This window comes from Lissotriton vulgaris, chromosome 5, assembly GCF_964263255.1.
Source record: "Lissotriton vulgaris chromosome 5, aLisVul1.2, whole genome shotgun sequence".
NCBI lineage: Eukaryota > Metazoa > Chordata > Amphibia > Caudata > Salamandridae > Lissotriton > Lissotriton vulgaris.
Genome location: NC_141693.1, coordinates 1,584,323,025 through 1,584,348,038, shown reverse-complemented (window position 1 = coordinate 1,584,348,038; position 25,014 = coordinate 1,584,323,025). Strand labels below are relative to the sequence as shown.

General features: G+C 43.5%; 1 protein-coding gene across 2 annotated transcripts in view; it reads left to right on the top strand.

The window, feature by feature from the left end:
• CPNE6 (copine 6) overlaps positions 1–25,014 on the top strand; it is a 461,434-nt gene that overhangs the window by 331,478 nt on the left and 104,942 nt on the right. For both annotated transcript variants that reach the window (XM_086923675.1, XM_086923676.1), the window contains exons 4-6: positions 5,902–6,084; positions 6,358–6,432; positions 8,708–8,782. In XM_086923675.1, the coding sequence (XP_086779801.1) occupies positions 5,902–6,084; positions 6,358–6,432; positions 8,708–8,782 (333 nt within the window). The remainder of the gene's footprint in view (positions 1–5,901; positions 6,085–6,357; positions 6,433–8,707; positions 8,783–25,014) is intronic.

Below are 25,014 nucleotides of genomic sequence, written 5' to 3'. Positions count from 1 at the left end.
GTGTATATATATACATGAGTGAGGGATCCCTCCAGAGCAGGTGTGTTTGTTGTCCTTAACCTATCTGTTGTTTTTTGTAAGGTTTGTGCCACTGACGGTACGGAGTCCTGCATTATCATTTAGATGCACCTGTGTTGTTTCCAGCATATGTTAACTTTATTATGTTTTATATCAATGGAATATCATTGAAATCTCGCCTGTGAGGTGCAGTGAGGCTGTGAAGCTGTGACTGCCTAACCTTGCTGCTCAACTAAGTGCTTGAGTTGTAGGTGCCAGGCAGGAACTCTATCATAAATGTGACAATATCATATCTGCCTTATTAGAAATGCCATCAATCATACCATTTATAAAGCGCACTACATACCCGTGAGGGTCTCAAGGCGCTGGGGGGAGGGGAGCACGGGGGGTGATGCTAGTGTTGAAGAGCCAGATCTTGAGGAGTCTTCTGAAGGCCGGTAGGTCTTGGGTCTGCCGTAGGTTGGTGGGGAGGGTGTTCCAGGTCTTAGGCGGGAGAAGGATCTGCCACCGGCGGTCGCTCTTCGGATGCGGGTGAGTGTGGCGAGGGCGTGGCCGGCGGAGCTGGCAGGTGGGGGAGTGGACGTTGAGTCGTCTGTTGAGGTATGCTGGGCCGGTCTTGTGGAGAGCTTTGTGTGCGTAAATATAATGCACTTATAATAAGACTGGATATCTATCATGTTTGGGACAGAGTAACCTGTCCGCCAAACTCAAAATCAGATACTAAATCATTTTCATGCTTCTTTAATGTCCTCTGCCCTGCCTTCCAGCTCCAATAGCAAAAGGGCACTTGTTTGGATGTACACGTTTCTAGCCTAGCCCATTTTACCACCTCCCTTCTCTATATGGCAACCTCAGGTGCTCTGGGTGATTTCCATTTCATGCCTATACCTCTTTTTGTCAGCAAAACAGCAAGGTGTATACATTTGCAGTTAGCTTTTAGTTTTGGGGGTTGATCCTACTGGGCTGTGTTGAAACAAGTAACAAGTGTACAAGAAATTATACGCGCAGGATGGTAGTGTGACTCATTAACCCCGCCTTCGCCTCCAGCAGGTCTCTTTCTTCACTTCTTTAGTGTTACCTGGGATGCTACCATGTGGTCGCACCTTGATGGGTTGCAGTTGATTTATCCTGCGCTGACCTTTCACTTGGGGCTGGTCCAACAACTAAATTCCTCCTTACCTCAAACATATCCCTCTCAATCATCCCATTCAAACAACAGTCTCTCTGGACTCATATCGATTTCAGGTTCAGGACACAGACGTGACGGGACCAGCTCCCCACCCCCACAACTGAAAAGGAATTCGGAATTTTTTAATCACTTCTTTCCAGGCCCAACATCGACTGCTGGCTTTAGCATTCCTACATACCCTCTGCTGCAACGATTTATTGTTGAAAGGTTGGAAGGAGTGACAGGTGCCCAGTCGGGTAGTGGGGAATCATGTCTACCACCCGGCATCCCATACACCAAACGCCCAGGGCCACACCACTCATCATGTGTGGTGTTTGTCGATAGTCACTCAAGAATGCATAGATGGCTTCTTTTTTGTTCCACTCTGCCGCTTGGGCTAGGCGGATGACCTTGTCTAAGGTTTGCATGAAGCATTCTGACTCCCTGTTCGCCTGGGGCCACCTCAGCATGATCTTTCAATACATGGTACATCGAGATTGGAGATAACCCGTGAACACTTCTCTGTTGAACAGGGGTCCATTTTCCATCCACAGTTCCTGAATCAGCCCATGTGTTGCCATGGTTTGCTCCTATTTGGGTTTCACCTTTCCTGCTGCACTTGAAACTACAATTTCGACTTCTGGGTACTTGAATGAGTCATCGATAATGGCGAGGATGTACTGCCCATTGGGTAGACTCCCAAAGCCTGCCCTGGCACATTGCCATGGAATCATGAGTTTTGGGGTATCGGTAAAACTATGTATTTTGGTATTGTTGCATAGCAGTTGTGGTTGTTTGAGAGATGATTAGGGACACCTCACTTAAAGCATTAAAACTTTGAATCTATTCAAAACAGGACGTGTTTTGGGTTTGTCAGCTGTTACCTTCTAAACAATCATTTAATGTTAACAGTTATATCATTTCCATATTAACTCCCAATTATTCTTGTATCAGTGGAATAATGAGTGTTGCACATTTCTTTAACCCACCAAGATGTGGGTGTTCCGTCCCTTCCTCTATGTTGATGTCTCCTTTAAAGAGAGATTTAAGGCTAAATGCTTTCTTTGACTTACTCATTGACCCTTATAGGAGAGTCAGTTAATTCACCAAACTGACAAATTTGAGTCAGTCTTTACTGAGACAAAATGATTTCCAACCCTTTCTTCCTAGTCTTGTGGTCTCATAAAAACCGTATGCTTATCCATAACCACATTAATGCATAGCCCAAAGTGTTTTTCCAGCATTAATGATATTTCATAGAGATTTCTGGTCTCACTTTCACCATTGCCAATAACCAACTTGTCAAGACAGTCATTAATATTACCTCCTTCTATACCAAGATTATGGAACAACTCTCCTTGCTTCCTGACAGGGAGATCTTTACTCCTAATTGAGACACAAAGAGATGTTTCAATTTTTTTCAGTGTAAAAAAGGCTCCATCCTCTGCGACAAAAACAGGGGAAGCTGTGACACACTGGCAGCAGTCAACCTTGTGTGATACCTAGAAATAAAAATCTAAAATAACTGGGGTAATTCACTAGCTCAAACAGAGGAGCCTAGTCCTCTTGTTTGGACCAATCATTTACTGATAAAATTAAAGATTGCCAAATTAAGGAAGTTAGCATATATCATGGAAAAGCACCCCTCTTTCAAATTAAGACCATTTCACAAAATGACCCCGAGACCCTGGATACTGAGCTGTCTGCACATCCTCTCTCCATAAGTAACAAGTTAGAGTTGGATGCTGCTAATCTGGAAAGCTGGACAAAGCAAGGCGTGGAGTCCTTGGTGCATGAGACCTCATGATCCCAACGTAGGACACAACGATCTCCTCCTTGGTTTAATGAAACCCTGCGAAAATGTAAAAGTGCCTTTAAACAGTTGGAAAGAGAGTGGAGGATTTTTTTTTAGCCTAGATAGCAAAATACTCTATAAAAATAACTAAAATTGTATCATCATAAAGTTCTGGAGGAAAAGAAATTGTTCTTTGCAGCCAAGATCGAGGAATCGGCTAACAAGAGCAAGGAAGTCTTCAAAATTGTAAAGCATTTTACGTCACCCACAGCAGCCGCCACCAAATGCAATGCATCAGAGACCTAGACACACCAGTTAGCTTTCTTCTTTCACAAGAAAATAGCTGACATTCAAATATCTCTAGACTCTTTCCCTGGCTCTCTGGTCAATCCGCAACTCATGACGTCAATCCGGTATGCAATGCTCGAATCTCCTTGACTAAAATGGTCATGTTACCCCACCTTGTATACTTGTTTGTGAACTTACCAGTCTCGAAGCCAACCGGGTGCTTCCGACAACTAGGTTCAATACTCTGGGATCTCCTTTGGGGAGGGGAGGCGGAGAGTCTCGCGGAAGACCTTGAAATGCCCCATGACGGAGGGAGGCCTAGGGGTGCCAGATTTTTAGCTCTATTTGTTAGCCGCTCAACTGCAGTGGTTGGCACCATGGCTGGAGAGTGTCAGTAAAGAAGGAACGATCCTCACGGAGACTAATGAGCACCCCATCTCTTGCTAGCTAAATTCCTGAACCCCACAATCAGGGTCCCCTACACTACAATACTAGAGGCAACTGCCCTTCAATGCTGGAAGCGATGTATGGCAAGGATACCTAAGAACCCATTGTATACTCTGGTGTTGCCCCTAGTGGGGCTGCCTCATGGGAAACCACGGTCAATCATTGTGGCTGATCATGTAACGGCATGGATGGGGCGGGACTTGAAACGGTGGGCAACTGTTACAGAGAAAAGGCCCTAATCCCGTTTGCAACCCAAGGTGTAATAAACCTGCTGCAGACTTTATACATAAGACCTGGGGAATTTGAGAGACTACGCAAATTTTGGTCTGAAGAAATATCCAAGGTTAACACTAAACTGGGGAGCACTCTTACACCCACAGTAGAAACATGCCTGTTGGGGCTCTTCCCCCATCCACCCAAGCATAAAATAGGTAATACATTTATGGACCTGGCAGTGGCGCTAGCTAAAAGGAGAATAGCCATGGCATGGAAATCTGCCACGGGACCACTGATCCATGTGTGGAACCATGATGTGATTATATGGGCTGGCGCGGCGGGTAGGGCATTACATAGTGAGGAGGCGAAACAACAGAGGCAGCACCCCAATGCTGAACAATGCAAAGACACATTATTCACATGGGACCAACCAAGCCATACTCACAGTGAAGCTGAAAGTAGCGAGAATACAACAGCCTAAAATATAAAGTTTAACGTAGACAGACCTGGGGTGCGCTCAGAAGATAGTTAAAGTAATTCTTGGGAAATATAGACAAGACCCCAAAGACAAGTCAAGACCAAGTGCATACATCATACACAGTGACACCCTCCGCTCACCAACAACCTCCCCCTGCTCTAGTGTACGAATATAGGTGTTGACTCCTCTGCTGCTTTAGTTGATTTATCAAAGTTTGTTCGTTTTCTGTGTTAAGATCTATCAATGGCTAGGTAACATTTCTTGATTCAATAATGTAGTCTTACAAGGGTAAACCCCCCAAGGATCGCAGAGCTGGAATGTATTAGACCTGACTAGGGCGATATATTATTGGAATGTAATAAGAGGTAAATATAAGCAATAGTAGAACGTAAGGGGTATAAGTACCCTACTGGTAATCTTGTATCCAACTTACCTATTTTACTAATCCTCATATGTGAAATGTCGTATGATGTAAAATGGTGAAATAACCACTATAAGAGAATATTATGGTGTATTGTGCTGTACATAATCAAAATGCCACTAAAGATACTTAAAAAAAAAGGAGTGAAGTATTCTTCCAAGATTTTTTCCTCTGCCACCCGCATCTGTGGAACTCATTCGACAGTCAAATTATGCTTATTCATCCCTTTTTGAAAATTTAAAAAATATATGTTTTCCCTTTGTTCTTTCCTGAGCTGACGATTGGAAGTTATGCTGTGAAATTGTGATTAATTTATTGAGTGTACTCTGCATGGTTATATTGAGCTTGAAGTCGTATTTTCATACTATTATCTATCATGTTTCGTTTTTATTGTAGTGTCTTATTTAATTTCAAGTATTTTTCTACAGTGCCCTGTTCCAAATGCAGTTGATAAATGATAAAAATACTTAATTATAGTAACTGTTCATTAGTCAATATTCTCTCTTGACACAGATTCCTCATCATCTTTGTATCTCACAGCTTGTAAGGGGGTGATTGTATCTTGAGTTACACTGAATCATTGTAACCATTGGCGTAGGAAGTGGGGTGCGGTGGTTGGGGGCCGCCCCGGGTGTCATCACTGAGAGGGTAACAAAGTGACAAAAATATGCGTTTTAAACACATATTTTTGCCATTTTGTCAAGCTGGGGGTGACAAGAAATTTTCAGGACCAGGTACCACCTAACCTTGCTACGTCACTGATTGTATCTTGAGTTACACTGAGCGCTTTATCGTTCCGTCTGTTGAGATTGGAAAATAGGCAGGGATGACGTCACTAGTGGCCATTATTACTAACTCACAGTGTCAGTCCGAAGGGTGGGGATGCCTCCTCTCATCCATTGGAGGTACTGATGAAAAACTTTGCTGGATCTAGAACTATGGTTAATGACCAATCAAAGATGAGGAGCCTGTGTGAAAAAAACTCTCTGGAAAAAGTGATTTTAAAGATAACTAGTTATTTCCTTCAAAATCTAAGCTCTAAGACCTAACTGTGGTTTTCCCTTCTCTAGGTGGACAAAACTGAAGTGATCAAGAGCACATTGAGCCCAGTCTTCTCCAAAGTCTTTGCGTTGGATTACTTCTTTGAAGAGATGCAGACCCTTCTCTTCGAGGTCTATGATGCTGAGGATTCCTCTAGTGTGGGCAACAGAGATGACTGCTTTCTGGGCTCCGCCGAGTGCACCCTGGGCCAGGTGTGAAGCATGAATCCATCCATCAAATATCCATTGCTCATGTAGCCACACTTTTATTTATTATTGTTCCCTCTTCTGTACACCTTACTCTTGTTGCTAAACAGCACACCCATGCTCTAATTTGTTCCTCCTGCGCTGCTGTTTTCATCTCTTACTTTATCTTGTTCCCACCTGCCTCCTCAGTCTCCTCATGCTCCTCCCATGCAAGTCTCTTTTCCATAACCTGATTTCATAGTTGTTATACTATCATTTCTCACTCAATTTTCTTCTCAGATTGTTTCACAGACCAAAGTGACCAAATCGCTGCAGCTGAAGAATGGGAAAATAGCTGGAAAATCTACTATCACAGTATGTATGGTGTCACCTCATTCACTAGCTCCTTTCAAACCAAATTGCGATTTTCAGCGTTTGCGATCGCAATTCAGCTGTTGGCAGTGTAGGAAGGCAAATACCTACGCACAAAATAAGGAATCGCCAAAATTGCGATTGCTTATTTTGCGCAAGCATTTAAAGAATCACAATTTGTGATTCCCTAAATGCTATAGTAGTAGGCAATGCAAATTGCGATATTGCCCTAAGGAATCGCAAATTACCACCAACTTCAAGTTGGTGGTAATTATCGATTTCCTTTAAAAAAGCACTTTTTTGATTTTTTACAAGTGCCATGTGGCACACATTTATGGACTTAGGGCATGTATGTGCGCCACATGTGCACACATGCACATTTCAGGGGTGCAACAGGGTGTCCTTTGGAACCCTTGCACTCTTGAAATTGTGCACGCAATTTGCGAGTACCTTATGGGTACTCGCAAATTGTGTGTGCAATTCCTATTCATTCCTATAGGCCTCTAAGCATATAGGAATGAATGGGAAGGTATTCTTTGATTGCGAATCGCAACTTGCAATTCGGAATTAAGGAATATTAACCCCTTCCCTGCGGGGTTTTTCACCTCTTGTCCGGGGGGAGGAGGGCCGCGCGCGGCACCGCCGTTCTGGTGATAAGCTCAGCACGTCATGAGGCACAGCGGAGCTGCACTCATGACGAGCTGAGCTCGTCACAACCACACCCGTTTTGCGAACGTTCAGCACAGCAGGGAAATTATCCCCGCATGCGAACGTTCCAACGGCCGTGACGAGCTCAGCTCGTCATGAGTGCAGCTCAACCGTGCCTCATGATGAGCTGAGCTCGTCATTAGCACCCAACGGGTTAAGGAATAACAAAAAATATTGCGATTCCTACCTACATGGCATTTTGCAAATCCTTAATAGCGATTCCCTAAAAATTGCTATTAAGGACTCGCTAAACTGCTTTTACCTACATATGGCCCTTCATGCATTCTCCTCCTACACCACACTCTTTGTTCTACCCACCTCTCTTGCTCTCTGTTTTCTTCTCCTTAACACTTCCCATCTGTATATCCTTCTTACTTTTTTCTTTACCTTCTGCTTTTCAAGTTCTTGCTCACACAAAACACGTCCCAATTTAACCAATTTGCCACCATTTCGCTCAATTCCTATTTCTTACTCCTTGAATTTCTACCCTTTACTTTCCCCTTGTTATTTACCTCTTCTTGTCTTTCACTTTAAGCCTTTTCTCTCATCTTTCTTTTTCCAGTGGCCTAACCCTTTTTAGATCCTGGCCACAGGCAGCTTAGCTGCCTTTTGGCAGGACCTGTTGGGTGCTACACATTACATATATTTAGATTGGGCTTTGGGCTAGCCCGTTGCTAATTACTCAATTGCTTTCCTGTCTGTATTCCTTCCCTTCATTTGATTCAGTGGCTTTCCCACAAGCAAGAGCATTTCGGTCTCACTACTTGGATTGTTTGAGGTATCCTTCACCTGCTGTCTTCAAACCTTCCATTGCAATGCACGTGGGGGACTGTTTTGCTCCTCCCTTTCTCCATGTTGCTCTTTCTCCTCTTTTTTCTTCATCCCTGTGTTATTAGCACCTCTTCCTCTTTGCCCCCCTCCACCTAGTGTCTTTTTCTCTCCCTCCAAGCCCATGCGCTCATTGTTGGACGTCTGGCGAGCTCTGATGAGCAGCCATTTCTATATTTGTATTTACTTTTTCAAGTTGGCAGGAGGGTGTGCACACGTGCACTAGACATTTTAATGTTTTATTTTTTACTAATCTCATTTAATGATGGTTGTTCTGGATTGCGCATCCTTGAATAGGTTAATACAAATAAAACAAAATGCTTTCAAAGATAGGGATTGTGGATCTTTCAAGGGTGGCTACCATGGATTCGCATGCATTCTTGCTGGCCATCTTTGAACCGGATTCGTAAAAATGGAAAATACATTTAAAAAATGACTGCTGTGGATGTGCGTGCACCATCTTTGAATGCATGTTATGGTATCATTTGCAATCCCATTCAAATGTGGCCACTGCAGTTGTGTGTGTATATTTGTGGTAGCCATCTATCATGAGACAAAAAGCTTTGGCAAAGCCACCCGGTTCGGAAGCTGAGACCTTTTGGCTCTGCCAATCCAATGCTTGTTCTCTTTGTTTGTCTCTCGGTCTCACCCTTCTGTTTCCATTCCCCTTTTATTCTTGCTATCCGTTTCTCTCTTTCCCTTCTCTAGTCTATAATGCAGAAACTATGTTTCTTATTTCTAGATAATTGCTGAAGAAATCTCAGGGACCAATGACTTTGTGCAGCTTTCCTTCCGTGCTCAGAAACTGGACAATAAGGTAGGAAAACTTCAGACCCACCTTTTTGTAAAGTATGTTTTCCATATGGTAATCCCTATTCTGTCTCTTCCTCCCACCTTCGCAGAGGGTCTTGTAGCCTCTGTCTCATGTTTCTCAATGCCTTCTCAGTAGAACATGCATTCATATTTATAGTACAGAGCATGAAGGTTTCCCACTTTGCGAACAGTAAGAATATTAAGTGTGAGAATTAGAAAGCAAGGGGGAAAAGCCCTAGAACAGGGACTGGGGGTCATTGGCTGCACTCTGGTATGCAGGGTTATGTCTTCCCCCCAAGGAGTTGGGAGTCTAGTAGGATAATTTTTGTTACCAATTGGTTGGTTCAAGATGTCAGTAATTTTAGGTCACACTGTATCAGTTTAAAGTGACAGCCAAAAGTTCTATTTCAAAGGCTTTCATTCAGCAGCACAACATTGAATATGTCAACAAAACAATCCCTGCCAGGCCAATGAACAATGAAAACAATAAAACCCCTGTAAGAAATTGGGTTCCTGGTTGAGGGCGTTAAAACCCTTCTCAAGCAGCAACAACAATTCTTCTCAAGTTTAAGTCACAAGCAAACCCTAAATTAACCTGGGCTCAACCCTCTGGTAGCTTGGCACAGAACAGTCAGGCTTAACTCAGACCCAATGTGAAAAGTTTTTGTGCAACCCTTCAAACAGTAACACAGTGAAAACATGCCACAAAAGGACCCAACAACAATTTTAGCAAAATAGAATATTTTTTTATAAATAACACAAGACCTAAATGACGTCAATCCAATCAGTAGTATCGGAGATATTCAATTTTAAAGATTTTAATAAAAATAGTGCCAAAAAATACAAAACGATAACTTTGAGTATCCGGTCTTGCTAGACTGGGACAAAGTCACAAGTTCACACCTGCTGCGATAGAGCTTGGACCAGCGACAGGAACCCAGTTAGACCCGCTGAACAAAGTAGCTTAAACCCTAGCTTGCAGACCATTACTAATATGCATCGGTTCTGAGAATTAATGAGGCTGCAATGCAATGTCTTGCATCATCATCAAGATCCAGTCGATGAGGGCTTACGATGCGAAGTCTAGCTTCGAAGATGTGTTGCGCAGTCATGGCGATTCTGACAAGCTCGAGGCTGTGATGCAGAGTCTGGCGCCTTCGTTGAAGCTGTCGTCAACAAGGGATGTGAGGGCCTACACCAAAGATGCGTGATGTAGCGCCGGTTCCACTGAGGTGACGGTCTTTGATGAGATGTGGGTCTTTGCGATAGTTTCAGTCCATGCAGCAGACGCGATGCGTTGGTTCTGCTTGGGATTGCTCTGCCCAGCAGAGGAGATACGTCCTTTCCGCTGGATCCACAGAGGCTGGCAAAGCACCTCAGGCCCACCTCCAAGGGTCCAGGACTGAGGTGGGACCACATGGCAGATGGCAGAATCCAGATGCTGGTTCAATGTTGTTCAACCTTTCGTCCCAGAGGCAGAAATCAGGAGGCCAGCCAACCAGCTCTTGGAGTCACTTTGAGGTCCGGGTTCAACAAGTGCAAGTCAAGTCCTTCTAACTCAATCAAAAAGGCAGCAGGACAACACAGCAGGGCAGTCGTACTTAAGAGCAGCAATCCAATGGAGTGGCAGTCCTATCAGCAGCACAGCAGTCCTTCTTCTAGGTAGATTAGCCACATGTCCAGAAGTGTACTAAAGAGTTGGTGTCTGGAGTCCAGTAGTGAGACCCAGTTGTGACTTTGAAGTGGGGAGAATCTTCTAGAGGTTTCCCTTTGAAGTCCCAGACATCCTGCCTTCCATGTCCTGGCTCCAGACTATCTACAGGGGGCATGCATCCCTTTGTGCGGAGGGAGGGCCTAGCCTATTCAAGTGTAAGTAGGGCTGTGCTCAGCTTTGCCCTCCCATCCTGTCAGTGATGACACCTAAGCTCTCCATTGTGTGTGGATATCTAGGAGGAACACACCAAACCCAGCTGACAGCTACGCCCAGTCATGTGAATCTGAGAAAGGCTGCAGGCAAGAAATGGTTAAGGCAGTAAAATGCCCCCTTTCTAAAAGCGGAATTTTTCAAAATTGTAATTTGAAATTCGACTTCACCATAAAGTAGGATGTTCCATTGCTAATTGCAAAACACCAAATATAAATGGTTACCCGCTCCCATTTGGAATTAACAGTTTAGTTAATGTAATAAGGTAACTCCAATGTTATCCCATGGTAGAGGTAGGCATTGCAGTAGTAAGAAATGCATTTAGGAGTTTTTCACCACTAGGACATGTAAAACTTAAAAGTGCAGGTTCAACTTTCTGAAAGCACTGCACCTTGCCCTAGGGACAGTCCAGGGCTTGCCCTAGGGGTGACTTAAAAGGAAGGTTTGGGCTTGGTAAAAGCCCATTCGAAATGTCAGTTTAAAAACTGCATAAACAGGCTGCAATGGCAGGCCTCAGATATGTTTAAATGGCTGCTTAAGTGGGTGACCCAATAAGTGCTGCTGGCCTACTTAAAGCATATAATTTACAGGCCATGGGTACATATATTACCACTTTACTAGGGACTTAGGAGCAAAATAAATATGTGAATTGGGGATAGCCAATGTTACTATGTTTAAAAGGAATGAGCACATACTCTTTAGCATTGGTAAGCAGTGGTAAACTGCTCAGAGTCCTAAGGCCAGCAAAAACAAGATCAGAAAAAATGGAGAAAGAAGCCAAAATGTTTGGGAGGGCGACTACCCTAATGGTGACAGTTCTAACAATACCCAAAAATAAATGGACTTTCTTAGCTGCAAACCTTTAAGTCAGTAAGTCATTTTTGTCCTCACTCCTTATACCCTAATAAAACTAACTACAGACTAATGAAACAGTAGGTTGGTGATTATAGTTTTTATTGTCAGATACATCCGTGCAACAATTGTAGTGACTTATGTTTATCTTTTCTGGGATGCAGGTAGTTATCTCTTCTAGTCTGGTTCTTAACGAGACAACTGTAAGGCCTTGAGATGTGGCTGGTAACAGCACATCAATTTTAATTTGATTATGCTAATAGTGGTTGCCATCTGGCATTGAATATGCGGTATGAATTAGTAAGATTGTATGTGAGAGCTGTTTAATTGCTAATACTTGCATACACCTGTTTAAACACAGCCCTTTCTTTGGGTTAGGGGTCATTAAAGTGCAATCAGTTTTTTAGCTACCCCTTTCATATCTTGTAAGAGCCCATTTATGAGAGGTCATAATCTCTAGATCACCTGTCCATATCCCTAGAAATATAAGCATGCAGGTTTCTGGCACTGTGTTGTAAGTATCGTGTTTTTTTCAGGTTCTGAATTCCCCTTCTCTGAATGGCATGTGCTAATTGATTAATCAAAAAGTAAATACGTCTGATTACATCAAGTGCACATTATAGTCATATTGTTCTGTTCCAGTAAATAAGATAATCAAGCTTACATGAATATATGTGTGATATTTAATTACTGAAGTTGATAATGTCATGTTTAATAATTATTATGGGATCACAAAGTTTCTAGAAGGTTGATAATTATGTGTTTAATTTTCTTGTCTTTTCAAAAGGACACTGTCCAAAAGTGTAAACATAATCGAAATGTCATTAGTCCACTTGCTGATTGTTTATCCTAAAACAGTTGTCTGCGTAATCTTATAAAAACTATGCACAGGGAACTAAGAGTGAGAGAGGAGCTTCAAGCCAGGCTACAATTGGGACAGACACAATCGTGCACAGTCCTTAACTGAGTAAAATAGAACATATTTTCTGAAATCAATTATCCAGCTGTAAACCATCTCAAATTACGAATAGACCTTTATTTGCTAGAACTAATGTTGGTATTAGGAGTCGTAAATGAGGATGTTAATGCTATAGAATACATAGCAATAATCTCAGAGTTCTATTTGCTGTTTACACTCCTTCATTGCTGCCTTAATCCTTATCTTCTTTGTGGTTACTGTTCATATTGTGTGTACGCTCGATTATGGTTTTAGTTTTAAAAGGCGTATTTTAAAATGTATATTCTGTTTTTAGTATTGCGTGAGCGTGTTATTCATTTTTTAAAGAGTCATACTGTCATGCTAAAACACCTCTTACAAAAACATTGCTCATGAGGTTGTTATAGGTTGAGTCTTGGTGGTTTGCTGATTCGAGTTGGAACATTGATTGAGTCCTTAACGCGATTAGTGCCATGGGGGCTAAAACATTGAACTCCAGAAAAATCTAGAGAATATACCAACTGGAGATGTGCAGGAAGGTCCCTCTCTCCTCCCTACACCGCCAGCAGGTATCTGGCGTAGACTTTAATATGTGACTTAGTCAAGCGGGGGTAATATACCATTGGTACATTTGTTTATTGTTTATATGTGGCTTTCCTCTGTGGGATGCTGCAGAAAGCCTCTGGAGTGTCCTGCCAAATATTATCTAATTGCATGTCTGCAGTGCCAAGCCTCTTTCCATGTCTCTTCCCCAGCCACACTTTCCAGTGATGGTAAATGTGTATCTTCGTCTGTTTAGTTTTTTTGAGTGTTCAATAGGTGTTTGAGAACCAGGCCCCTGCATTATGCAAAGCTGGATATCAACTTCTCAAACATTGTGAGAGGGGTATGCTGCAGCCATATTTGGAGAAGTTTATAGCCCAAGGACCTAATTGTCAATATTATCGTTTGTTTGATTTTATGAGCGTATGTTCTTGTTTGCATTGTCCAAATGTCTTTATACTTGCTTGGCTAAATACTTTTGAGGGGTGCGCATGCTCCCTTTGCCCAACAAGAGAAGGGGGCTCCTTTCAGTAATAGAGTGGTGGAGTAAATGCTGAATTATTCAAGATTGCTGAAAATATAAATGGTAACTTGGTTAGGCCCTCTCAAACTGCTACATGAGCCCTGATTTCTAAAACAGTTTTTGTCGGAGTAGCGAGGTAGGCATTGCTGGGCAGAATGAGCATTCTAATCAGATCAGGTACAGCAACGATTATCTCACTACTGCCCTATCCTTAAACAGCCATTTATCTGATAGAGACTTTTAGTTGCAGATTCTTTACCTGTGAATTTCCCAAGGGGCCAGGCATGACCCATAAACTTCTACTGAGCAAACCCCTTGCGTGTGGAGTCAGGTGGCTCCATTCGGCTGCACAGACGAAGTCGGTAGCATCAGTTATGATGTTGCAGTGCCTACATAGGTGTCTCTAAGGCGCTCAGGCATCAGGTCTTTTCTTTCTGCACCAGTTAAGGGCCAGTCCGAGACGAGCTACAACCTCTGCCGCTTTTTGTCAGGCCTTTTCTTGACTTTTGTCGATATGTTTGGATTACGACTTCGTGTGCGAGTGTTGTCTTTGTGGAAGGCAGGTTTCAAACCATGCAGGACTTGTTCCTGCATTATGGCGGTTATCGATCTCCACCGTGTATGTCTTTGGTGTATCGAGCGTTCCCACGATACGAAGTCGTGTTCGGACTGTCATGCAATGGCTCCAAAGACCTTGAGGGAGAGAGTGATGAAGTTAATCGCGGCCCGGCAGGCGACACCGGCTAGCGAGACTCCGAGGAGGTTATGATCCCGTTCAAAGAAGAGGAGGTTGCAGGACCACTCCCGGAGCCCTAAGTCCTCTTCCTCCCATTTGAGATCCTCGGGACACCCGGAGTGGAGGCACAAGAAGAAGAAGAAGTCAAAGCAGACTTTGTCTTCACCTCAACTGTTGTCCGTCGTTGAGAGAGGTAAGGAGCACAGACGCTCTAGGCACGGTTCCGCGGAGCCAGAGTCGACTTTGCGCCTCCCCCCCCTTTCTGGGAGCCGGAGCAACTTCCGTTCAAATAAAAGGGTTTTATGAGTCCATATGCCACATACTTGAGCAAGATGACCCCTCTGGCAAGCCTTCGGGCCCATGGGGTCAGAAGAGGTCCCATTGGGTTCCACACCATCAGTCTCGATGCTGGTGGGGCCTTGGGGATCCGATCCCAGATCCAGTTTGATGCCGGTCATGCCATCACAACCTTCCCCGGCTTCAGATCCAAAGTCGGTGCCTGCGACGACGCCGATGCCCGTCGGTGGCGCAAGCCCCATCCTCATCCCGGATGACACGGAGCGGGAACGGTGTTGATCGATGCCGATTCCGACATCCCCAGAACCCAGAGGTTCCATATTGTCACCTGAGCCCTTTGAAGATGTGCTAGGCTCAGGAGAGGAATGGGAGGGGTCTGGGGACCCTTTGGCGAACCAGGATGTCTCTGAGGAGAATTTGGACTGGTATGGGGAACTAGGGGAGGCCAGTGGCCTGGATACCTCCCCAGATACTGGCATGCTTTCTCCTCCTACGGTGGCTATGGAAGAGGAACCGTCCTATGCCATGGTGGTAAAGAGGGCAGCTGAGGTCCTCAGACTGGAGCTGCCTTCAGTGAAGGTCAGGGCTAATCTCTTGACTGAGGTGCTTCAACCTGGGGCTTCCTCTTCCAAACCTTGGTTGTCCTTTAATGAGGCACTTACGAACGTCGGTTTAAGAGCTTGGTCCAAACCTAGCACAGGGGCGCCTGTGAATAGGTAGATTGCATGCTGCCATTGCCCAGCTCCGGGCGACCCAGCATTTCTCCGCCAACACCCCACCCCAGAGAGTTTGGTGGTGCAGACCACAACGTCCCAAGGTGCATTCCCTTCCGCCTCCGGAAAGGGAATCCAAGAGGCAGGAATCACTTGGGAAGAAGATGTTTTCTTCAGCCTGGCATTGCGGTCGGTGAATACTGCATGCTTATTGGGCAGTTTCTCCCATTCCCTTTGGGAGACAGCTGACCAATTCGCCAGTCAGATCGATTCCAACGATGGTGGCCCTGATGCGCCAAGCCTGGCTTCGCACAACTGGCTTTTCGGGCGATGTCCAAGCCAATTTGATGGACATGCCCTTTGATGGAACCCACCTTTTTGGGGAAAAGGCAGACTCGGCCCAAGTCAGTTTGAAGGACTCTTGTACTACGGCCTGATTCTTGGACCTTTCCTCTACTCCTCATGGCCAGTCTTCCTTTCGCCCCTTTTGTGGCAACGTAAAGGGGTTTCCAGCTGTGTCAGCCCTATCCCAGCCACTGTCCCGCACAGACTGCTCATGGACGTGGACACGGTGCATTCCAATCTTGGAATGGAGGCAATAAATCATCTACAACCTTGCCCCAGCAGCCGCAGCCTCCCAGCACTCCTAGGCTGATTCTGAGATACCACACTACTCCAGTTGGTGGGAGACATCATCATCATCTCCCCGACTGGAGATCCATAACATCAGACAAGTGAGTCTTGCAGATTGTCCAGGAGGGCTATTCTCTACCTTTCCATCTTTTCTTCCTAATATTCTGCCAAGTTAGGAACAGCTGACAGAGGATCATTTAAAGTTGCTCCAAGAGGAAGTTGCAGCTCTTTTGGCCAAGAGAGCTATAGAAAGGGTGTCAGTTTCAGAAGTAGGCAGTGGCTGTTATTCCTGCTACTTTCTGATTCCAAAGAAGAACAAGGGGCTACGGCCCATTTTAGATCTTCAGATCTAATCTAATCGGACCTTCAACCACTTCCTCAAAAAGGAGAAATTCAAAATGCACACTCTGGCTCAGGTCTTGTCTACCCTAGACCAGGAAGACTGGATGGTAATGCTGGAGTATTTTCACATACCCATTCTGCCGGGCCACAGGCGTTACCTACGGTTCAAGGTAGGCCGCAGCATTTTCAGTTTACTGTGCTCCCCTTCAGCCTTACCAGTGCCCCTCAGGTGTTCACCAAGCTGATGGCGCTGATCAATTTAACATAGGGAGCACTTGCACTGTGGCACTGAATAGCAGTGGCACAGTGCCCAAAGCATATAACCAGCAAAAACATATCACAAACAGAGGAGACAATCAGTAAAAATGGAAGGGAGACTCACACCAATAATGCCAGGTCTAACAGCAGGTTAGGGGTGTCGGTCTTCCCCAACTTCGATGACTAGCTGTTGAAGGCGTCCTCGCCCCAGAAAGTCATCTCCCACCTTTAGCCTACGGCGAATGTATAAACGTGCCGAAGTCACACCTGACTCCTTCTTAGACCCTCCCTTTCATCGTAGCTGTTCTGGACACAGTGCAATTTCAAGCTTATCCTCCCGAGCAGCGAGTCCAGGATATTCAGGCTATGATTCTGATATTTGAGCCACCATCCTGGAATTCGGTGAGACTGACTCTGCGGTTGTTGGGTGTCATGGACTCCTGCATCCTGGCAGAAAGACAGCCAAGATGGCAGTGGGACTTGAAGTTCCAATGGGCACAGCATCAGGGAAATCTCTCCAACATGGTTCAGATCTCAGAAGGAACTGTAAAAGATCTGCAGTGGTGGTTAACGAACCACGATTGGTTTAACCTCAGACTGCTCTCCCTTTCCCAACCAGATCTCACAGTCATGACAGATGCATCACTTCTGGGATGGGGCGACCATCTGGGAGAGGTAGAGATCAGGGGAGACTGGTCTCCGGTGGATTCGGGGCTCCATATATATTTATTGACTCTCTGTGCAATTCCGTTGGCATTGCAAGCATTTCTTCCCTCTGTCAAGGGGAAGTTAGTGCAGGTGTTCAAGGACAACAACACTATCATGTGGTACTGCAACAAGCAGGGCGGGGTGGGGTTGTGAAAGTACTGACATCCGTGCGCCTGGGTGGTGCCTATATAGGCACAGCGATGTCATAACCAACGCTACTGACGCCGAGGACGTCACGTAGAGACGTATGGAGCCACCCGATGCCCCACACAAGGGATATTGCTCAGCAAAAGTTTCCAGATCCAGTCTGACGCCTGGGAAATTCAAAGGTAATGGATCTGCAGCTAGATAGTCTCTACCAGGCCGAAGGTAAGTAACTTGTTCGATTTTGCTTTTCTTCATTTCCATTCATAGAAAATGCCCCATTTGTGTGGACATCCCTATTTTTTGCTGAATTGTATCTCTGTTTTTATATTCTGCATACTGGGGCACTGCTGTTCAGTGCCCAGTGTATGTGTTCTGACCCCTAAACCATGTAGAAATGAGCAAATCGCTGATTGGCGTATCTAACTCTCCTATAAGGCCATAGTATATGGTGTAGAAACTGCAGCCATGGCTTGGAAAGCTAAGTGTCACATGTAGACTGCAGCTCCTATTGTGCGATCTACTAGCGTGACAAGGAAGACGTGGCTTCAAGCCTACTATTGTAGCTTGACCGCCGCAATGTAAACCCTGCATTTTGACCTGTTATTACCTTTTGACAGGTAATAATTTTCATTTTAAATATTAGTAAGTAACAATGTAAGATGCATGGTAGAAAAATAATAACACCATGTCCCTACAGTGATAAGGTACTACATGCTATTTTCACTGTGGCAGGCTCTAGCTGTCCTACGTAGAAAAACAGTACATATTAAAGCCTTAACCGGGGCTGTTTTTCCACCGCGGTCCGGGTGCTGTAAAGGGTGGGCGGGGCAGCACTAGGGAGGTACACGCAAGGGGTTAAAATACAAATGTTGTATATCAGGAATGGGACCAGCTAGAAACATAATCCACTCATTTTAATATTTGTAAACATCAAATTCAATGGTGAAGTTAGATTGTCAATAAATATTGAGTAAAAACAACTTTTAAAAAAGGTTAACTTTTGCTTCCCTGAAGTTCCTGGAGGCTAATTTGCATTAACTCTCTAGCTTTTTCCAGCCTGTACGTGTCCTGAATAAGGTGTGAATGATGTTTGAAGTTCCTCCCTAGAACTACACAATAGGTCACTGTGATTGACAGGTTGACCTGACTGGACAGGGATGACTCATTTGAGCTCTGAACTTGTAAGGTGGAGAAAAGGTGGGAAGTTTCTCTTTGTGCTATTCTGTGCTGCCCTATTTACAGATAAAAAACCTTGAAGGACATGATAAGAAAGGGCTTACGGAACAGATGCCTAACACTCTTGAGCATATGATATGAAAGATAGCAGTCTGGTATGAACAACCTACCACAGGTTTGCCACAATTTAATGTGGCAGAGAACAAACTTTCAGGAATTTTGGAACTCATCACAAGAACAGTAAATACCAGAGCTGAACTGTCAATATGGGGCGCAGGGAAACCCCACGAAAGGCTGAGGAACAGGCGGTGCTTTCATGGATGGATGGACTTTGGAATGATCAGCTATCCAGCCTGAGAAACAACCCTAAGGGATGACCCAATTTTCTTTTTGATAGGCACCCAATTTTCCCCGAGACATCAAACTCTCATGGAGAAGGGTGGGCTCACTCGTTGCATTTAATTCATATGATATGGGACTGGCTTAAATGTATTTGCCATGGCTGCTTTAACTCCCAGGGCTGTTACTTAACAAGCAAGTGAGAGGAATGACTGTTATGGATCCAGATGGGGTCGTGAGAAGGCAAGAGAGGTACAAGTCGGTTAGGGAAGATCCAAGGAGTTGTTAGCGTGATCGAGAAAAAGCAGAGGAGGAAGGTTATGGGAGAAGGCAGGATAGAAACATGGCAAATGTTGCGTAACATCCAAGCAAGCACATTCCAGATCTCTCATGCTAAAGTCCAGCAGGGCAGCAAGCATGCCATCATTAATATCTCCTCATCTGCGGTTTAGGGAAAGAAAGTTCCGCATAATGATATCTGCAAAGTTAGTTCTCCCTTTAATAGCTGTTCTTATACAGACATAAAAACCACGTCTTCCACTGGAGATATTGCTACTCAAGGAAATGCATATTCGTTACTGAGACACCATCTTAAGATTTCATTGCTAAATAAACAATGCAGCTCACATTAAATCCAAAATCAATAGTTCTTGTTATGTTAAACCTGAAACAAATACAGAGCCTGCAAAGAGAGATTATATTCACTGTTTCATTGTGTTTATTGTAGAACTGAGAGCAAAAAACTGTTTCCCGTTCTGTCACAGTGCATACACAATTGTGGGTTGTTTCTTTCTTTCTTTATTGGTTTTATAAAGTCATTCGTGTTGCCTTTCGGTTACATCATTAGGCTGATTAAAAACATAACTTTGAGGACAACCGGGAAGCCCCGTCGGCAGAGATGGGAATGGGTGTCAAATATTCTTCAATCGAGGCCCCGACACTGGGCAGAGTTCAGTTAAAAGCAGGTCTATATGCTCGTTTTCTAGATGTTTTTAGTCCTGCATTCGCCAAAGAGCTTTATATAATAGTTCACCTTAGGTGGTTCCACAGCCTGGGTCGCTGTACTATTAAAGAATTGCCTTTGTGCTTCTTGTCGGAGCTTTGGTTGGTTACGTTTGCTGCAGGTGCTGAACACAGACTAGCTGGGCATACTCTGGAAGCAGTGGCTCCGCCAGTATGGAGCATTGCTTTAGTAGTCTTTATGAACAGTGTAGAGGCATTGAATGTAATCCGGGCATCTGCTGGAAGCTATTGGAGAGCTTGAAGGCTGGTTAATATTGTCACTTGCATGAAGGTTTAAAGATTTCCAGTACAAAATATTGCATCAAAAAAGCTGAATATTTGTTTAAAAGTGGTGTAAATGAAGAAAAGAATGTTGTGATGAAAATAAACTCTTTCAACGTAAGTATTTAAAAAAAAAGAAAATTAATTAAAAAACATTTTAAAAAAGCAATTATGTTTAAACTTTAGAGTAAGTTAAGGGTTAAGGAATGGGTTAATGGGAAGGTAGGGACAATTAACGTAGTTATAAATACTCATTGGAGTAAAGTGTTGGTGTAAAGCAAGTTTGGGTTAGGAGTTAGGGTAAGGTTAACCTTGCCGGCTCTCCCCTATATTCTAGATGCAGACTGAGGGAGTAAAATGATCCCAGCTAAGGCACTGTGACCATTTTTTTCAATTCAGATCCTTTTTATTGAAATATATAAAACAAGTAAACAAATCGAGAAACAAGTGGCAGAGACAATAATTACAATAATTATGATAATCAATAAGGCAGCATGTAGATCCCGTACAAGAAGGTTATTACAACTATGATAAAGTTAACAACAATGACCATAATTTATTCCTGATAATAAGTAATAATAATAATAAAACAATAATAACAGTTGTAATAATAATAATAGTAATAATAATAATAATAATAATAAAAATAATAAGAATAAAATAATAAGAATATTAAATGCTCAAGTTCCAAGGAGGGCCATACTAGGATAGAGGTGACCAAGCAAAGACATTATCACATAAGGATTGAAAATGGTACGTTACAGTGGGGGAGTACAGAAGGCATTACAATCAGAAGCAAAAACTAAGGTGTTCACGGGGGGGTCATAAGATGAATTGGCGTCATCAAGGGATTTCCACAGTTTCTTGTGGGATTTACGCCAAGGGGAGGTATGAAGGGATTCGTTATCTGCTCCTCTCAGGGAGGAAAGTCATTCTTGCCAAGCCCTAAAAGATACTTCGCTAGAGTTTTTCCATTTACTCTGAATAACTCTGCATGCTAAAGTGAGCATAAGATCTAATAAGTAGCGATTCTGTAAATCTTTGATCCTAGGATCCAGTATTCCTAGTAGAATATAGGAAAATTCTCTTGGAGGGAGGATATTAAAGGTCTTATTTATGTATTTGTAAATCATATCCCAAGAAGTCTGAGAGACACTTTGCCCGGATTTTACTAGCTGGGACATCTTGGGGACTATCGAGGGGTCACAGGGTTTGATGGAGCGCAGCGTGAGGAGAGATTTTAGTTTAGGCATTTGTAAAAGTCTAGCGGTTTAAGTTCATAACGGTTCTGAAGGTCTGAGAAAGGGAATGGTAGTGCGCCTGTGTAGAGATCTTTGACTAGATTTATACCATTTTCAGACCATTGTTCCCAGTATAGTGTCCTCCCATCTATCATTAGGCTCGGGTTATGCCATATGGAGGTCAGCTTGGACTTATTGATTTTATATTTGGAGAGTTTGTCCAGAGGCAACTGGGCTCTTTTAGTGTTAAGCAAAATATATTTAGAGTTGGGAAAAGCGGAAACATCCATTGTTAATAGAGCGGTTAGAGGCATGCAATTTGCGAGTGACCTTTCTATGTCCAACCAGACTGGGGAATAGTCTTCATGAGGGATTAGCCAGTTCGAACCTTGCTTACAAAGGTATGCTGTTTGGTAGTTCCTAAAGTTTAGAAGACCCACTCCACCTTTATCTTTGGGTAATGGAAGTTTATTCAATGATATCCTGGGTTTCTTTTTTTGCCATAGTTTATACATTTTATTTAATAAATCATTTGATAGCGTAATTGGAAGCATGCTGGCTAAGTAATTGACAAGGGGGGTGATCATAATTTTTAATGTCTCAGCCCTACCCCACCAGGACAAACATTTTGGTGACCAGCCATCAAGGAGATTAGAGATTTTCTTATAAAGGGAGTCCTCATTGGTTTTTAAGGTGGTGATAAGATCTTTTTCGAAATCCAGGCCCAGGTACTTGATGCATTTAGGTTGCCACAGAAGACTGGAGTCGCCAATAATTTCTTTACTGCCATGGTTATTCAAAAGTTTTACTTCGGTCTTGTCCTTATTTAGTTTATACCCGGAAACATTTGCAAAGTCTCCTATTGAGGACATTAGAGCCGGAATGGCAGACTCCGCATTTTCAGAAACCACTAAAACATCATCAGCGTAGGCTGTGAGTTTGATCGTGCAGTCATCAAAAAATAAAACTGTGATCTGATCGTTATCCCTAAGATGGTAGAGAAAGAGTTCAATTGCCAGTAGAAATAGAGAGGGGGAAAAGGGGGCAACCTTGTCTAGTTCCCTGTTCTAGTTTGAAGGAAGACGATAGGCAGCCACCCGCTCTAACTTTGGCTGAGGGATCGTAATAAAGTGCCATTACCATACGCGTAAAGTTCTCTCCTAAATTGAATTTCCGTAAGGCTGCTTCCAAATAGGACCAGTCCATTTTATTGAAGGCCTTTTCCGCGTCTAGGGTAATAGCAACTCTTGGGGAGTCCGTAAGTTTGGCTTTCTCCAAAACATTGGACAGGATGCATGTATTGTCACTAGAGAGTCTGTTTTATAAGAAACCGACTTGTGAGGGGTGGACGAGTTTGGATAAAAAATTGTGAAGTCGTTTAGCAAGGATCATAGCATATATTTTGCAATCTAGATTGGTTGGGGAGATTGGTCTATCATTTTTTGGAAGTGTTGGGTCTTTCCCTTCTTTGGGGATAATTGCTATGATGGCTTCTGCTGGGGTTCCATTAACCTGACCAGAGGTACAGAATTTGTGGCATAAATTTAGTAGAGGGAGTTTAGGACTGATGAAAAGCATTTGTAAAACTTTGCATTAAACCCATCAGGACCGGGTGCTTTCCCAAGTTTTAGGGCCTTAATTGCGATATCTATTTCAGAGGCAGTGATCGGGATGTGGAGCTCTGCTCTGCTTGCTCCTGGGCTGACAGTCCGGGAAGCGTGCATTTGTCTAGGTAGTCCTGTGTCTTATTGCCGTCAAGATCTAGATTCCTGCTGTATAGGTCTGCAATTTTGTCTGGGTCGGAGTGAACTATCCCCGCACGATCTGTAATATTCTGGATCGTGTTTTTCTGTAGTTTAAACTTTAAATACGAAGTAAGGCACTTCCCTGCCTTTTTTGAACCGCATAGTTTGGTGCTCTTTAGTTTGTTTAACCATATTCCTGCTCTGTCACTGACTATCTTATTGTATTCGTATTTATTTTGCACTATTTCATTTAGGATTGAAGTATCCATAGAGATTATGTGTTTCCCTTCAAGCGCGGCAATTTCTTGCTCTAGTTTTTCAAGGCTGCTATTGTACTCCCTATTCATCGCTGTTCTGATTTTAATGATATCTCCCCTGACTGTGCACTTAAGAGCTTCCCAGCGTGCAAGGTCTGATGTCTCTCCTTCTTTTTTGTTCTTAAGATAATCCACTATTGCACGTTCAATAATCTGTGACCATTTTTGACTTGTGCCAACCTCACCACCAGATGAATAAGATTCTCGGCAGTCTACTGCTGCAGTGTCGGCACCCTCTGAGCCACTTACTCAACGAAGCCCATGTGCCAGAACCGCAAGAGCTGAGTAACACTGTTGCCAGGACTTCTCTCAACATCCTACTAAGCCAGATGCTGCATGTTGACCACTCCTTAACAGGACTATGCTGAGCGAGCCCAGTTAAATGGGTGCAGAAATAATATAACCTAGAGTCTTGTTCCCATCCTGAATAGGAATTGTGTGCTATAGGTCTCATATTTAAGCATAACGCTGTTTCTCGCTATTAAGATATAACACTGGCTCCACATTATTTTTTTTGTGTCTTACCGATGTGATACTTTAATTTCATATTGTAGCCCCACACCATCTTTCATGAGCATGCTTTGACTATTGCTCTAGCTTCTGCAGAAAGTTAATGGCTAAAAAGGAGGTGCTTGGAAGTTAAAAGAACACGTAGTAGTTCCTGGCTTGTGTGGGTTAAAGGACAACAGCAGGACCTATTACCAGGATCACACTTTTTTCTTGAGTCCCATAGGCCCAGGGGAACTGTCTTTATATACGTGACTTCAGGACTTGAGCATTAGAGGATGATTCCAGGGCAGGGCCAAAGGTTTCACCTGAGGTCTATAAAGGGAGGAACTCCTCAGTAACTAAGCTGCTATGTGCTTCTCATTATTCAAACCAACCCAAGCTCCCTACATACGTTCATAGTTTCCCAAAGCATCCAAGACATTTTGGTTCCTCCATACCCTGCACCCCCTGGCTCTGTGCCTGATGGGAAGCATTGTGGAGGATCTCAGGGGAAAATATTTCTGTCCATCTGTTCATCTGTTCATCTGAAACAATGCTCTTCTTATCTTCTGATCTTCCTTATGACCATTAAAACCAAAATATTGTCCAAAATAGTGGCTGGGGGAGTAAATAAAATTGTTGCTTCGATGTTACATAAAGACCAGAATGGTTTTTTGTTTGGACATGGTGCGCACCACTGTTTCAGGCACACACATTCTCAAGTCTCAGCAAGCTCTTTTTAGTTGATTACGAAAAGGCCTTTGAGCCCCTTGGTTGGGGTTTTTTCTTCCAAGTCCTTACAGAAATCAACCTTGACCCCTGTTTTCTAAAATACATGGAATTTTAAAAGAAAAACAGGTTATTAGTTGTGCAGGATGTGAGACCTGTACAAGTAATAGGTCCCTAATTATCCCCTCACTGGGAACCAAGTAGTCGCCAGTAGGTAGGTATAGTTAGGACCTAGTGCCAATATCTTTGGCGTTGTTTGGCAAATCTTCGTGAAATTTTCAAGACTAATGGCCCACTCACTTC